Source organism: Sceloporus undulatus, chromosome 9 (assembly GCF_019175285.1).
Source record: "Sceloporus undulatus isolate JIND9_A2432 ecotype Alabama chromosome 9, SceUnd_v1.1, whole genome shotgun sequence".
Taxonomy (NCBI): domain Eukaryota; kingdom Metazoa; phylum Chordata; class Lepidosauria; order Squamata; family Phrynosomatidae; genus Sceloporus; species Sceloporus undulatus.
The window spans coordinates 26,307,961-26,323,909 of NC_056530.1; the positions used below are offsets into that span (position 1 = coordinate 26,307,961).

At 44.2% G+C, this 15,949-nt stretch overlaps 2 protein-coding genes across 4 annotated transcripts in view; both read right to left on the reverse strand.

The window, feature by feature from the left end:
* The window catches only part of LOC121915773, a 14,056-nt gene extending 13,444 nt beyond the window's left edge, over positions 1–612 (reverse strand). The window contains exon 1 of the mRNA XM_042440284.1: positions 458–612. Coding sequence (XP_042296218.1) covers positions 458–503 — 46 coding nt within the window. The 5' untranslated portion in view covers positions 504–612. The remainder of the gene's footprint in view (positions 1–457) is intronic.
* Positions 613–1,733: 1,121 nt separating this feature from the next.
* The window catches only part of LOC121916324 (SLAM family member 9-like), a 16,174-nt gene continuing 1,958 nt past the window's right edge, over positions 1,734–15,949 (reverse strand). The window contains exons 2-10 of one of the 3 annotated variants that reach the window (XM_042441287.1): positions 14,248–14,592; positions 13,150–13,401; positions 12,541–12,588; positions 8,858–8,962; positions 8,560–8,589; positions 5,510–5,559; positions 3,091–3,192; positions 2,417–2,628; positions 1,734–2,275 (exon numbers count right to left, since the gene is read on the reverse strand). In XM_042441287.1, the coding sequence (XP_042297221.1) occupies positions 2,236–2,275; positions 2,417–2,628; positions 3,091–3,192; positions 5,510–5,559; positions 8,560–8,589; positions 8,858–8,962; positions 12,541–12,588; positions 13,150–13,401; positions 14,248–14,592 (1,184 nt within the window). In that variant the 3' untranslated portion in view covers positions 1,734–2,235. The remainder of the gene's footprint in view (positions 2,276–2,416; positions 2,629–3,090; positions 3,193–5,509; positions 5,560–8,559; positions 8,590–8,857; positions 8,963–12,540; positions 12,589–13,149; positions 13,402–14,247; positions 14,593–15,949) is intronic. The other 2 variants (XM_042441289.1, XM_042441288.1) reach the window with 2 other exon arrangements.

Here is a 15,949-nt window from a genome sequence, read left to right on the forward strand (position 1 = left end):
ATTATTATCATTAATTTTAATATTTAATAAAATATATTCAATTGGAATATTTACACTCCGCTGTCGAATCGATCCATCGATCCAGATCGCAAACCAATTTATTTGTAAATGGGAATGTGGCCCAAGATACTTTTCTGGACACTTCCTTTTTCCATCTAATGCTCAGAAGCTGGGAATGGAAACTAGAAGTCCCAGCGGCCATCCTTCTCTATCCATTGGGCTCTACTTCCGTTCTGATGTTTGTATTTTCATGACCCCGATTGAAACAAAAATCCCCGTTCTATGTTAAGCTTCCCCATGCTATAAAAATAAAGTCCATTTTTGCATCACACGCTCACTTGCGTGGCGGCTCCCCATGCGCCGCCATGCGCCGCCTGCTCTTTCTCGGCCCCATGGAAGGATTGTTTGCTGGAAGGCTTTATGGAAAACCCTCTTTGCAAAGCTGCTTCTGACTCACCTGGCAGCGGAAAAAGGGCGAATGCCATCCAGAGCCACCGGCGCATGGTGGATTTTTGTGCATCAGTTTTTTCCCCCGGTCTGGAATTTATGGCTCCAAGTCTTTGAAAAAGAATTTGAGACAAACCTTCCTGTTTCAGGTTCCTCTTTTAGTCTAAGGAACCTTCTGTCGAAATGCCAAAAGGCAGTTGTGAAAGAACAGAAAGACAATGTTCCTATTAAACGAAAAGCAACCTTAACCTCAAAGAGCAATCTCTAAGCATATAGGGGTCAATATAGGGTGCGGGTCAATATAATAATATAATATAGGGGCCAATATAGGAGGGGAAATGTAGGGGAGCATCAATATAGGGGAGTCAATGTAGAAGATTAATGTAGGGGGGCCATATAGGAGATCAATATACAGGGTGAACATGGGGATCAATATAGAGGGTTAATATAGGCGGTCAATATAGGAGATCAATACACTTTTTGCTTTTATTTTCAATTTATTGGGAAATATTTTTATTAGGTGCATCTTAACGTAACAATAAAACAACCTCGCTGGCAAAATCTCCGATTGTCTCATAAACTAATATATGTACATTTTGAACTCAGCACCTTAGAATAGAGTAGAAAAACATTAGGATTAATGCTGGGGAAAAAGGGGTTTTTCATAGGAAATAATACTGGAAGGTTTTTGTGCAATTATCATGGCTGAATGGTAAGGAAATCTGGGGTTTGCAGTTTGGCGCATTGATGTCTTCTCCATTGGAGAGCTTTGGTGCCGCAACAAACGCCAGGGTTTCATGCGACGGCATCATGACAGTTAAAGCGCAGTCGCAAACCGCATTCATTTTGCAGCGCAGGATTGTTGGGAAAGACCTCTCTTGTTGGACAATAGTTTGCACTGTTGCGTGTGTGAGATTTATTGCCACACAAACACCTCATTTATGACCAATCGGAGCATGCTGGGAAAGCATTGGCAACCCACAGAGTAGAGATGGAAGGGACCCTCCAGGAGCAGGAAAAGGAAGAACCGGGCAGACAATCCGCCCGAAAGAGGTGATATGAGAGCCCTGTTTAAATATTTGAAGGGATGTCATAGTGAGGAGGGAGCAAGCTTGTTTTCTGCTGCTCCAGAGAATAGGACCCAATGGAGCAATGGATGCAAGCTCCAGGGAAAGAGATTCCAGCTCAACATTAGGAGGAACTTCCTAAGAGTAAGGGCTGTTAGACAGTGGAACACTCTCCTTCCTCGGAGTGTAGTGGAGTCTCCTTCCTTGGAGGTCTTCAGACAGAGGTTGCATGGCCACCTGTCAGGGATGCTTTGATTGGGATTTCCTGCATGGCAGAATAAAGGGGTTGGACTGGATCAGGGCCCTTGCGGTCTCTTCCAACTCTACGATTCTATGATTCTCTGAAATACATTGAGGTTTCACAACACTATAAGATTTCTTCTGCGTTGGCGCTCGCTTTTGGCGTGGCATATATAGGACACGGATGGCTGGGAGTGCATGGATTGTGAATTCCTGCATGGCTGAAATGGGGCTGGACTGGATGACCTTTGGGGTCCCCTTCCAGCATTAGGGTCCTAGGTGCCCAAACTCCTGCCTTCTTCGTATCGGATCTTTTTACCCTCCACAGATAGGCAAAGTCCTTTCCTTTGGTGGAAGGAGCCGACGAATGCTCCCATGAGGCCAAAAGGGGCCTTTCCTATGGCCCCCTCCATCTTTTGGGGTCCGGGGTCTTTCTAGATGATCCTATTGTACTCTTGCTCTTTGGGAGGCTTTGGGTTCTTCACCGTTTCATAGACCGTCTTGAGGCTTTGGTCCTCTTCCTGCCAAAAGAAGCAAACACACTTAATGCATAGACTCATGTCTAAGAAATTTAGGGTCAAAACAGGGACCCCAAAAACACTTGAGTCAACTTATCCATGTAACCACTTTAGTCTGCTAAGAAATGTGCGAACGCCACATGCCTCCGGTGCGCTGGTGGCGATCTCCGAGTAGATGGTCTTCTCTTTCGGCTCTGCAGCCCTCCGTCTCCCTTTCTGCATCTTCTCATCATCCGTTTGCAAAGGATTCTGGGAAAGGAAGCCATGATAAGCCATGATTCCCCCATTGGGTTGAAAAGGAAAAGGTCATTCATTTCAAAGGCTATATAGGATGCAATTGGATTCTGCAAAGGCGGCTGCGGAAGAAGATGGAGAGGGGTGAACTTGTGTGCATATATGACTTATGGCAACCCCATAAATGTCTTACGATTTTCTAAGGATTGGTATTGCCAGTACCTTCCTTGGAAATATAGAGTTCCCAGGGGTCTCCCATCCAAGGACTAACCAGGGCTGACCCAGTTTAGCTCCCAAGATCAATTTGCAGGCCTTTTTTGCACATGCATCTCAATGCACAATGCACAATTGTGCTCAAGTCTCCAAAGGTGCCATTTTGTGGCTTGAAGATGGCCACCAAATTCATCGCATCTCTAGGGCAAATGACTCATGCAAAAGACCCCAAATCTTTTTATCTTCTAATAACAAGATTTCATGTTCTGATAGATAATAATCTCTGAACCGATGGTGCAAAGTTTCCACAGGAAGCTTTGCAGAAAGTCCCCGGGTTTTCTGGCCTCAATATCTCTGTTTTGGCTTCTTACCGGTTTGCAGGCGTGGTCCACGGTGGTATAGATGGTCTGCGCCATTTTGGGCTTCCCCTGCGCCGCTTGCATTCCCCGCTGACCGTGATGTGAATCCCGCTCCTTATGAGAGAGAGAAAAGAAAACCACAATATTCATGGGCTTTTGTCACCCTTTCAGATCGACTTGGGGGCAAACAAGACTCCTATTCATTGTCACACTGCAATGTAGGGTCAGTTGCGTAGTGCCACTGTGTTTGGGCATTTGCGCAACAGAACCACCCATGGCAAACCTTTTAGAGACTGAGTGCGCAAACTGCAACCCAAAACCCACTTATTTATAGCAAAGTGCCACATTCCTCTGGCTTTCTAGGGACTAACTCTGGCAAACTCTGTTCTGGGGCAATGGTGCGCATGTCCACAGAGAGAGTTCTGTGTGCCCCCTCTGGCACCCATGCCATAGGTTTGCAACTGAGAACACAACATGGCAGTACAATGATACATACCACACAACATGGTGGCACTGTATTACAGACAGAACAATGTGGTGGCACAGTGCTATGGTCACCACAACGCATTGGCACTGAGGTACGGGCATCACACCATGGTAGCACTGAGGTACGGACCCCGCAACACAGTGGCGCAATGATGTGGACCACATGGCATGGTGGCACTGTGTTACAGACACCAAATTGTATTGGCACAGTGCTATGGTCACCACAATGCATTGGCACAGTGCTATGGACATCACAACATGGTGGTGCAATGATACTGACCCCGCAACATGGTGGCACTGAGCTATAGATCCCAAAAAGCAATGGGAGTATAACACCAATTTAAATCTCCAGCTTCACCATCCAAGTTACTCTTCCAAAGGACAACACATAAAATATATATCTCTCTATAAAAATCATAACATATTAAAATAAAGACCATCTTGGAGACAAGTCTCCTCTTTTCTAGCCACCAATGCAGCATCTCGGGGGAAATGACGCTTCGCTAATCTTATGCGCATGACATTTTATGCTTCAAAACCACACAGATCTTTCCACTCCAGCAAAGTGGAGATGCTCCTTCATGCATAGAGATGCTCTTTCTGTGTGTTTGAATCTGCTCTGGGTTTTAGTGCAAACTTTCAAGCCGCTCCTCCAAGTTGCTTTTGGAAGACCCCTCTAAAAGTTCAAACTAAAGCATGGGCAAGAACGGCGCATGGTTAAAGAGACTCTGGGGGTGTTTCTGGGAATCTGGTTACTCAAAGATGGCACGGTTGTGTCATTCTCAGAAAGCTTCAAAGCGCTTCCTTTGCAAGGTATGAGTAAAGTGCTCAACAACAAAGAGCAATTCAATAAAATCAGAGAAGGAAGAAGTACATATTTGGGGTTATTTTTGTAAACGGTGCGCTTGTGATGGGGTTCACACCTCTCCCCTCGCTCAACCATGAAAGGTTTCAGAGGACAACGCCTCCCATAGTAGTTTCCACTCTTTTGCCTTTGCATATCAAGGCAGGTGGGGCATGACACCTAAACGTCGGCAAGGGGCTTTTTGTGCGCATGCATGAGCGCTTGCATGGGTTCTCCTTTTATTACCCTCTGGAGATGTGTAAACCCTTTGCAAAATATGAGCTCTTCCGGGGTATGTGTGTTTGCGGCTCAATGTCCGACCCAAGCCTACCATACAGTCATACTAGAAGACCTAGAAATCCCTATAGAAATGTTCTCTCTGGGCATTTCTAGCCCTCCAGTGCAATTCTATGGTCAATGTTCAGTCCAAGTATACCATAGAGTCACACTAGAAGACCTAGAAATCCCTATAGAAATGCTCTTTCTAGGCATCTCTAGGTCCTTCAGTGCGATTCTATGGTCAATATCCGACCCAAGTATACCATAGAGTCACACTAGAAGACCTAGAAATGTTCTCTCTAGGTCTTCCAGTGTGATTCTATGGTCAGCCTCCATTGAGTCAGGCTGGAGGACCTCCAAATGCTTGGACAAGCAACTGGAGGTCCTCCAGCCCAATGCTATGGTCAGCGTCCACCGAGGCGTGATGGAGGACCTCCAGATGGCAAAAGGGACCCTATTTATTTGGATGCTAGTAAGTGAAACCATGAGTACCAGAAATGTTCGGCATTGGATTCTGGCTTCCAGAAGAGGTAACTTTACATAGATGTGGTCAACATCTGGTCGGTCATCATGTCATAAGATATGTGCAAGTAAGAATGGTCCTTGCATTATTGTCTTGTAATGGGGATGAGTGTCACTCGCTGGCAAGATGGGGCTGGACATGCCATCCTTGAGCGCACTGCTTGCCGTCACCAAGGACCTCCACTGCTCTGGATGGACGGCTTTTATGGTGGGTTTCAAGGGAAAGATAAAGGTGTTTCCATGTTTGATGCATGGTTTCTTTGTTAAGATAATCCCTCCAATGTGTTTGGCACAACTCACCTCCACCACATCTCCAACCCGGGCATAAATTGTGTTGCATCCTCTGGAGTCTGCAAAGAGAAATCATGGATGTTAACTGAATGGGCTTCAGTCCCATCCAGCCATTCCCTTCTCACCGTGATTCATGCGCCATTAAAACCTATGAGTCTTTCTGGAGAAAGAGGAGCAAAGAACATCCTCTGCCCCATCTTCCCTCCAAGACTTGAAATCTAAAGTCCGGCAACCCTTCTCAAAATAAGCCTCTTTGGATTCACAATCCGGATGAATTGAAGGAAAAGTCTCTTTTCCAAAAGACAAATCCCCTCTTTTTATTTATTATTATCTGCATGCATCTGGACGGTGCACATCTCTCCCATGCGCATTGTGGGATTATCGGCTGGTATTGATGATTTTGGATTCGATTCAACTGAATGCGTTTGATCGGAATTAAAGCTTGATTTCAAAATCCATGCAAAATGCAGAGGAGAAGAATAGAAAAGTGGTTGCAAAAGGCAAGCAGAAACAAGTCCATCCGCAAGCTTTGCAATTTCATCCAAATATATATATATATATATATACAGTATTTATTGTACCTTTGTATAAAAAAAATTAACACCCACAATTACAAAACACAAGGCAAGGATTTCACATCGCTCATATAAAATACACACAAACACAAACCAGGTTGTAAACACACTTATAGAGGTAAGACGGTTTCGAACTGTCAGAAACAAAACACAAGGAATCCTGGCGTTGGCAGATCTATGGGAAGCCTAGAAAGAGTTATCATTATTATTACTATTATAATATATATTGCAGAAATGGACCACTTTGTGGCTGCTTTAACTGCCCTGGATCAGTGCTATGGAATCCTGGGAACTGTCATTCATGGTAGAACCAGAGCTCTCCAACAGAGAAAGCTCAATGGTTTCTCTACATATATGCATATATAATATGAATCTACTGTATCTATACATGTGTGTGTGTGTGTATATGTTATACATATATTATAATATGTATAAGATATAAATATATGTATAAGCATATTCTCATTGGGAGTGTATATCCCATGAATATCCCGAAGAAACAGCGCAATTGTGCACAACAATTTCACACAACATCACACAAAACCCGCCATTAAAGTAGTCACAAAGAAGCATCGACGCGCATCTTTTTACTTTCAGTGACAACGCGTTTCTGCCATTGCTTCATTCGCGCAACTGTGTGTGATAATCATTTGTGCAATTGCTTGCCCTTTTTTGCTTTAAATGCGCTTTCAGCCCCAGTGTGATAAACTACATTGAGCCAAGGCAGTTAAAGCGGTCTCAAACCCAATGATTTCTGCAGTGTGTTTTGGACCTAAGTCCTGTAAAACATACAAAAAGGCAGAAACACTCCTATTTGTGTGTGTACACTTGTCCCTCCGTATTTGCTAGGGTTAGGGGCGCAAGACTGCCGTGAATATGGCAAAACCACAAATAACAAAATCGCCATGTTTTCAGGCCTGAGAGAGGACCCCTCCCTAGCAATCTCTAGGTCCTCCAGGGCAACTCTATAGTCAATGTCTGACAGATACTGACCATAGAGTTTCACCGGAGGAGCTACAAAGGCCTAGTAGAGTATCCTCTCTAGGAATCTCCAGGCCTTTCAGTATGACTTTTAGTTAAAGTTGACCATAGAGTTTCACTGGAGGAGCGACAAAGGGCTAGTAGACTGTCCTCTCTAGGAATTGCTAGGCCTTTCAGTGTGACTTTTAGTTAAAGTTGACCATAGAGTTTCACTACAGAGGCCTAGTAGAGTGTCCTCTCTAGGAATCTCTAGGTCTTTCAGTGCCACCTTTGGTTAAAGTTGACCACAGAGTTTCACTGGAGGAGCTACAAAGGCCTAGTAGAGTGTCCTCTCTAGGAATAATCTCTAGGTCTTTCAGGGCCACTTTGAGTTAAAGCTGACCACAGAGTTGCACCGGAGGACCTAGAGATTCCTAGAGAGAACATATTAATCAAATCTGTGAATATTCTAATCCGCAAATATCAAAGCCGCAAATATGGAGGGATGAGTGTATTTGTGTATTTGTGTGCATGTGTGTCCCACTGTGCATTACATCTGGCCCCAGAAAGACATGCAACAAGGTGGAACTGAAGATGAAACTCAGAAGAACAAATGGGAAGCGAGATGAAAAATAGGAGAAGGCACCGGAGGAGGAGGAGGAAGAAGAAGAGGCGCAGGGTCGCTCTCAGGATGCTTGAGTGTCTGTAGCCTCACCTGCCAAGCAATTGGGAGACATAGTTTTTAACCTAAATGCACCATTCGCTGATGTTTCAACATGTTAGAGTCCCACTGCATTGCATTACAACTCATTGAATAGAGTCTGGGGTCTTCCAAATCCAGAAGCGCTGCTCCAAAAGTTTCCTAAAAGGGTCCTAAAACCCTCAAATTGGAAGGAACCCCAGAGGTCATGCAATCCAACCTAAGACACCCCCAAATCGTGGGATTTGTAGTTTTCTGAGTCTGAGCACTACATTATCCACACAACCGCATTGTCTCCCAAACTGCGCATTTTGAGACTCGCCAAAACCGACGGGGTTTATCACGCCGGGTGGATTTCGACATTAATATAGTGAGATTTAAAGCGCATCCCGCAAACGAAGCGGAAATGGAGAGTGATTGCACAAAAGGCTATCACACAGTTGTGCCAATAAAGTGATATTGGAAATGCATTGTCGCCGAAATCCCCAAAGTAAAAAGATGCGCATTGGTGCTTCTTTGGGACCGCTTTAACGCTGTGCGAAATCCTTACGCGTAATGACGTGATTTTTCCAGGATCAACTCCTGATCTCCTTCATGTGATAAACTCCTACAAATAGCGAGGGTTTAGGAGGACAGAGTCGTGGCGGTTAAAGCAGTGCCAAATTGTTTCAAATCTGCAATGCGGACGCACCCCTCGGTTTCTAAATGCAATGCCCTTGTCTGCAGAATCTTTCTTTCTTTCCTTTTTGCAAACCGCTCGCCATGTTTCGGCGGGGAAGTGTAAACGGCAAAAGTGTGCGGCGGAAATTTAAAATGTCGTTTACCTGCCGAATCCAGCGGCTGCATGGAGTCACCTGCGGAGAAGAAGAAAACAAAGTGAAACGGCGGAAGTGAGCAGAGATAGGCATCTTTTCCTGCTCTCTCTGATCTTTCTATTTCGGAGATAAATTAAAATGTGCTACTTTGCATATATTTCATGCACAAAGGAGATAACATTCGGGACTTTTACGGGCGGCGCATAAAACAGTGCAAATCTCCAGGAAAATAAGATGCACCACAAATGCGCATCTGTGTTTGTCCTTTTGAACAATGGCACACTCTGTGATTTTAGGTGCATTCTACCTTTCCTTTTCTTCCAGCAAAAAAGGGCCGCGGCACAGGCGACAATCGACAACACCACAATGACACCGACAATCACTCCCAATGAAGACGGTGGTGAATGGTTGTCTGAAAAAGAGCAAGAAGACGTCTGGGTTAGTCGGGTTTAATCCTAGGATTGCGAAAGAGAGGGTTCGAGTGCGGATCCCGGGGGTCGCCGCATTCCTAGTGACTCGCGTGGTGCAACGTTTAATGAAAACGCATGCTCCTTGCCACGCCTGCGACAAATTGCCGCTGTTCTAGAAATACACTGCTATACCTGTGAGGTGACAGGTGATGTCTTGCGCATGAATGCACAGTCAATATAATAAAATAATAAAAACTATTATTAAATAATACTACTAATAATATTAATATATGCAAAAATTAAAGGAATAACAGATTTAAATGTCCTTCCAAAAAGCAATGCTAGACCTGAGCTGCAAGAAGACGTTGGAGGTCTTGCAAAGAGGCAGGAATGTGCAGTTAATATAATAAAATAATAAAATAAATTATTATTAAATAGCAATAATAATAATAATAATAATAATAATAATAATAATAATAATAATATAATGTAACTACTACAGAGTTGAATTATTCGCTTCAAGAGCCTTAAGCTTATGGTTTTGGATGCGAATTCCTCTGCACACAACAACAGATAAAGATACTTTTTCAAATTGCAGTGGTTTCGTTTTTGCAAGGAAAAAGCTGGAGATGTTTTCAAAATATGGGTTCATAGTTCCCAAGCCCTTTGGATGGCGGCCAACAACCCTTGTCCTCAAAAGCCCCATGTGAGCGATAGGACTTTTTCCACAAGGGTGCCAACTTTTTTTCAGAACAAGGCTCCTCTGCGCATTTAAGGCATCGAACGCCTTTCCCAAAACTTGGAACGAGGATGTCCCCGGGGCAAAAGAAAGCAGTGTCTTGGACAAACTTGTAAACATCGCAAACTCTTTGCTTGGCAAAAAAGAAAACCAGAAGTCGGTGCTCTCAGACCTCTGAAACGAACGAGGAACAAGGAGCGAAATCGTGGCTTTTCGGCCTTTTGGTTTCATTTATGGCGGTTTAAACCCATGCTGTGAAAACAAGAGCAGAAAGAGAGAAAAGAGACTGGCTTAAGAGCCACATCAGCTTTTCTCATGCAAAGCTGCAAAGCTCCCAAAGAAGTTGGTTCCAAAGTTCGGGGTCCGTTTTGGTTATCCTCAAACATGGACCAATTCATCTTTTGCTTCTCCTTCATCCCTGACCACTTGCAGAGTCTCACCTATCCTCCATTGAGGCTTCTTTCTTTTTTGGCTAAAGATGGCGCGTCTTTCTGCGCACTTCCTTGCCATGTCCAAACCTCTGGTCAAGTTCGTGGTGCAACTTTGAACCCAAGTCGGAAAACGGGGCATCTTTCAGGGGTGCTTTCGTTGTGCAATTCTCTATTGCAAAGGGTTGGACTATATGGCCCTTGGGAACCTTTCTGGCGCTAAGATCTGGTGATGCTACGAATTTGCCTTTTAAACAGGTGGCAAGACCACCTTATACTATCTAACATCCCAAATTTTGAGGACCAGAGCTATATATATATATATGGCCCCCAGAAGGAAACCCAGCCAAGATCAGAGAGTCCTCTTCTACACAGTTATGGTGCTTTAATTGCACATGAATTGCTGCAGCTGCATCCTTTGGAGTCCTGGGATGCATAGTTTGGTTCTTGCACCTCTTGCAGCCTCAAAACTCGATCTATGGGAAGGTCTCTGACACGTTTGCCAGTAAAAGGCCCCATTGTACAGGATGTGGCTTCTTTCAGGAACGCTTTGCAACCCTTGCAAAACTTGTTGGGGGGAACCATGCGCATGAAATCGAAGGGAAGATGTGCAAAACCAGTCGGGGGGAACCATGCACATGAAGAAAAGTGAGTATGAACTGCACCAAACCAACTTAAGCTAGCCAAGGGTGCGACTATACTTGCATCCTACATGATCCTGGGATTTGTAGTTTTGGCGCACTTTTGGGCACCCTTGCAATATGACAAAACCCCAGGATGCCATAGGACTGAGCTGCAGCACTTAAAGTGGGGTCATGCTGCATTATTTCCACCATGTAGATGCAACCCTAGAAGTGAGGTATCCCTTAAAATCCATGGCCGAGGAGGCTCCAATTTTGGAGGCCCCCATGCATCATTATCTATGCATCCCAGCTAAGGACAAGGGGCGTGGCCAATGGCAGAAGTGGGTGGAGCCAGCATAAATTTTGTACCAAATTAGGCAATTCGAAGCTAAAATTGCACAAAGTGCAATTCAATTCTCCGCATGTTTGCTCAGCCCAAGTGTGACTTTCAACACATTTCCTTCCCATGAAATAGTATTCTGTTCTTGCATAAAGTTTGCATATATTAAAATGCCTTCTTATCTGCAATCCCCCGATCGGAGATAAGAGCAGAAGACGCTCTAAAGGAGAGCTGTCCTTTATAGCTTCTTCTGCTCTTATCTTTGCATTCTCTATCCCAAAACTATTGGAAGAGCGTATGTTGGTTTTCTGTCTCATGGCTAAGAAACTAACCTTGCTTTTCCATCTTGCCTATGGAGAAAAAACATCTTTTTTAAATGGAAGGGTGCATAAAGAAAAGGCAGAAGCAAAATGACTGGTTTGGAGAAAAGCCTTGAAGCCAAAGGACCAGACGCTTGTTATCAGCCTCCAAACAGAAAGAAGGCAGCTGTAGATTATCTTTTGCCTCCTTCCATAATGGATTTCCCTTCTTAGGAAGACTTTTCGAGATGCAAAAGATCCAGGAATTTGCTACCAACTCGGAAGGGAGTTATAGCGACCCTCCTTTGCAATTTCCCAATTTCCTCCTTCCTCCAAAAAGATGCCTCACTTCGAGGGGTGCGTCTGCACCGTAGGAATTGCGCAGTTTGGCCCCCATTTTATGGAATCCGTTGCTCTTTTAAAACAATGCAGGAACAAAGATGTTTTTGGCACCATCCTGTGCCACAATGGGATTTGTAGTTTGGCGAGGGATTCGAGAGAGCTTTGGTGCCTTGACGAACTACAAAATTTCAGGATGGAGGCACAGGAGTCAAAGCGGTGTCAAACTGCTTTATTTCTGCAGCATGGACACACCTGAACGGTTTAATCTGCATTGTAGTTTGATATTGCTTTGGTCTAGACCAATGGTCCCCAAACTGTGCCCTTTAAGGGAATTTTGGACTCCATCTCCCAGAATCCCAGACTATTGACCAACATGACTGAGACTTTCTGGACACTGAAGTCCAAACTCTCTTAAAGGGCGTAGTTTGGGGACCATTGGGGTATGCTATGAAATGCTAGGATTTGGGATCTTGTGGGATGTTTAGCCTTCAGTGTTGGAGAGCTCCGGCGTGGCAACCAACTACAAGTCCTTGAACTTGTACTACAAATCCCATGGTAATACGAATGTCTTCCCCCATTGCTTTGGGGAAAATGTTTTGGCGAGGAGTGCGCAAGTAGATAGTTGTTTCTGTTTCATCCAAAGTGAGATGCAAAACCTGCAGCGGCGTCCGCAAGAGTCTTCCAGGCGTTTGGTGGTCTTCCATGGTATATGTATATATGAGACCCCTCTGGGACACAAGGCTTCAAAGGTTGCCACTAAAAGGCTCCAAAGTCTTTTGAAAAGACATCTCCGGTGTGATAAAGCTCACCGTTTTGCGAAGTCGGTCCCTTTGTGGATCCTGGCGCTGGATGCTCAGCTTCGGTGCAGAAAGGAAAGACAGGGAAGCAGATCGGAAAGAAAGAGATCAGGCCCAAAGGGTTCAGTTTTCGCTTACTTAAAATAACAGTCATCTATGGGCGCAGCGAACCCTTGGCTGCAATGCGCTGCTGTGGCTGCCGATGTGGGAGTTTATCCCACGAAGGAGATCGGGAGTTTATCCCGTGAACATCCCAGAAAAACTGCATCATTGTGCATAATGGTTTCACATGACATCGCACAAACCCCCCATTAAAGCGGTCCCAAAGAAGCATTAATGTGCATCTTTTTTACTTTTGGGATTTCAGTGACCATGCATTTCCAAGATCACTTTATGTGTGCACCTGCCTGTGATAATCATTTGTGCCATTACTCTCCATTTCCACTTCGTTTGTGGGAAGCTTTAAATGCACTTTAATCTCTCTTTAATGCTGAAATCAGCCCCAGTTAAGTAACTAGATCAGTTACTTAACTCCTTAGCTAAGTAACTGATCTAGAATCTCTAAATGGGCAAAATGGAGTTCTGTACGACTTTTATTTCTTTAAGGAGAGGGAAACTTACCACAAATTTCCTTCAAGGACTCTGTCCTGGATGCTGTGCTCACAGGGTTCTTGGCGGCGCAAGTGATGTTCAGGTTGCTCTCCTCTAAGTCCTGCTGGATGTCAAAGGATCTTCCATGAACTTCCCTCTGGCTGCTTGAGGTCATGACAAAATTTGTGCCGTCTTCCCATGGCTCTGCAGAGCAGTTCAGCCGCCAAGTGCCATTCCCAATCCCTTTACAATGGATGCTCAGGTTGGACTCCGACAAATGCTCTGCAACAGAAAGACAATGCGGGATGGGATCCAACACCAAAAGCCTTTGGTGTCAGAGAGCTCCGGTGCGACAACCAACTGTAAGTCTTTGAGCTTGCACTACAAATCCCATGGTGATACAAATGTCTTCCTCTATGGCTTGGGGGAAATGTTTTGGATAGTAGTGTGGAATTGAATAGTTGCTTCTGTTCCATCCAAAACTGTTATATATACAGTAATACAACTATAAAACTACAGTTGGTCCTCCTTATACATGGATTTTTCTTATCCACGGATTCATGCATCCATGGCTTGAAAATATTCCCAAAAAAGTATAAATTCCAAATAGCAAACCTAGATTTTGCCATTTTATATACGGGACACCCTTTTGTTTTGCCATTATATTTAGTGGGACTTGAGCATCCATGGATTTTGTGATCCACAGAGGGCCCTGGAACCAAACCCTGGCAAATACCAAGGGCCCACTGTATAAACAAAGGAAGTGGGAGCATTATTATTGTTATTGTTATTATTTCTCTTTCCTCCCTGAACCATGTCTGTTCCAGTGTCTAAAAGATGATGGTTATTAAAATGCAAGGCTCTTCTTCTCAGATTCAGCAGCCAAAGGAAGGGATGCAAAAGAAGTGTGGTGCCATGCCTGACCCGGGGCCAGAAATCTCATCCCTGCAGGAATAAGATTCTCCCACCCCCCCAAAAAAATTGAAACTGGGATGGAAGCAAAGAAAGGGGTAAGAGTACTGATGGGGACAAAACCAAGCCATTTGGGAGATTTTTAAAAATCTGATGCCCTTTTGGGAGGAAAGTGAAAGAGAGACCCAGACATTATGCAATGGCTGAAGTACTCACTATACACACGAAGATCAAAGAACAAAAGTAATGGTTCTTCCTGACCATCTAGTTGTATTTGGGCTTGGTATGTTCCGGAGTCATCTTGGTTCAGGTTTTTGACTTGTAGCCCCTTGCAGTCTCTGGAGACGTTCAGCCGCCCTTCCAAGTTTGGGAGGAGTATGGTGGTTGCACAGTTTTCCTGTGGCTTCAAAACGGCAACAGCTGTTGGAACACCATTTCTCTGAATTTTCAGCCAGGTAATTGTTGTAAATGGTCCAGGGATCTCCATCTGGAAAGTGACCGACTCCCCCAGAGCCCCAATGACTTCTTCTGCCTTTTCTTCCCCGGAGGATCCTGTAAAATCTAGAAGAGAAGAGAGGAATGTTTCAGGAGAGGGCCACATGGACACATCATCTCTGGACCACAGACTCCCTGAAACCCATGCCATCAAACCATCAAATCCTAGGAGTTTATCACACGGCCGGCCAAGTGCCCAAATCCTGTGAAGAAATCCCAGGGAAATCCCACAAAAGCAGGATGGTTTTCAGACACATCGAGGGCATTGGCCATCAGCGCATCAATGTGACATTAACCCATACAGAAAATGGGCAAAATCGTGCCACTTTTTACTTTGGGCATTTTCCTAAAAGTAAAAAAGCGGTGCAATTTTGAAACTTTCTGTGCACTTTTGCAGGATTTTCCCAGATTTAAATCCCATTTCTGCATTTGGCTGATTTCCTCTCATGTAATAAATTCATTGGAATTGGAAGAGACCCCAAGGGCCATCCAGTCCAACCGAAAACACAACCCAAGCACATGTCCACTTTTCTCTAGATGTCCATGGGAGATGTGTCCCCGCTTAACCAAGCATAATAATAATAATAACAACAACAACAATAACAACAACAACAATAAACCATGCAGGATCGAGGTGGCTTACAAACACAATAAAATACCATACGGCAATACAATAATAAAAACCAACGCACACATAAAATGCAACGCAGTTTTACAAACGATTCGCATTGACACCACAGACTTCTATTCTGCACTGGCCTTAGAAGAACAAAACAGTTCTTCCAAATAAATGCTAAATCCACAAGGAAAGAGTCAAAAGTGTAATGGCATCCATTTTATTTTAGTTTCTGTCTTTAGAGAAGGCCACCCGACGACAACCCTGTCATAGGTTTTCCTTGCAAAACAACTGTGTGGGCAGAATGCAGAATACAGGAAAAAAGACCCGAAATAGATTGAGGATTGCATTTTGCAAAAATGTTGAGTTTTGCTAAAGTAAAGAAGGCGAGAGAATTGTGCTTACAGCTGATAAATGTTATCCGCTCTTCCTTCTTGCCTTATGACTCGAAGCACATGAAGAGCAGTTGACTCAATGCGCCTTCGTCCCCAAATGACCATAAATAAATTCCTTTTGAGCTTGCCATTGGATGCACAAACACTCAAAATGAACTCTCCAACATCATAGTTCAATGTTTCAAATGTTAAACAACCCCAGTTTTGGATGTGGACCCATAAGATATAGCTTCTTTCCCATTTTGCAATGGCACTTGCTCAGTTCGCAAAAGGCACAGTTTTGTTTCTATCCATTTTGCGCTCGGCGGCACACTAAACAACAACAACAACAACTCTTGGTATAAACAGAGCTGAGAAAGACTCACAAAACTGATTGTATGTTCAGTGCTGAGTAAATTTATAGTGCTATATA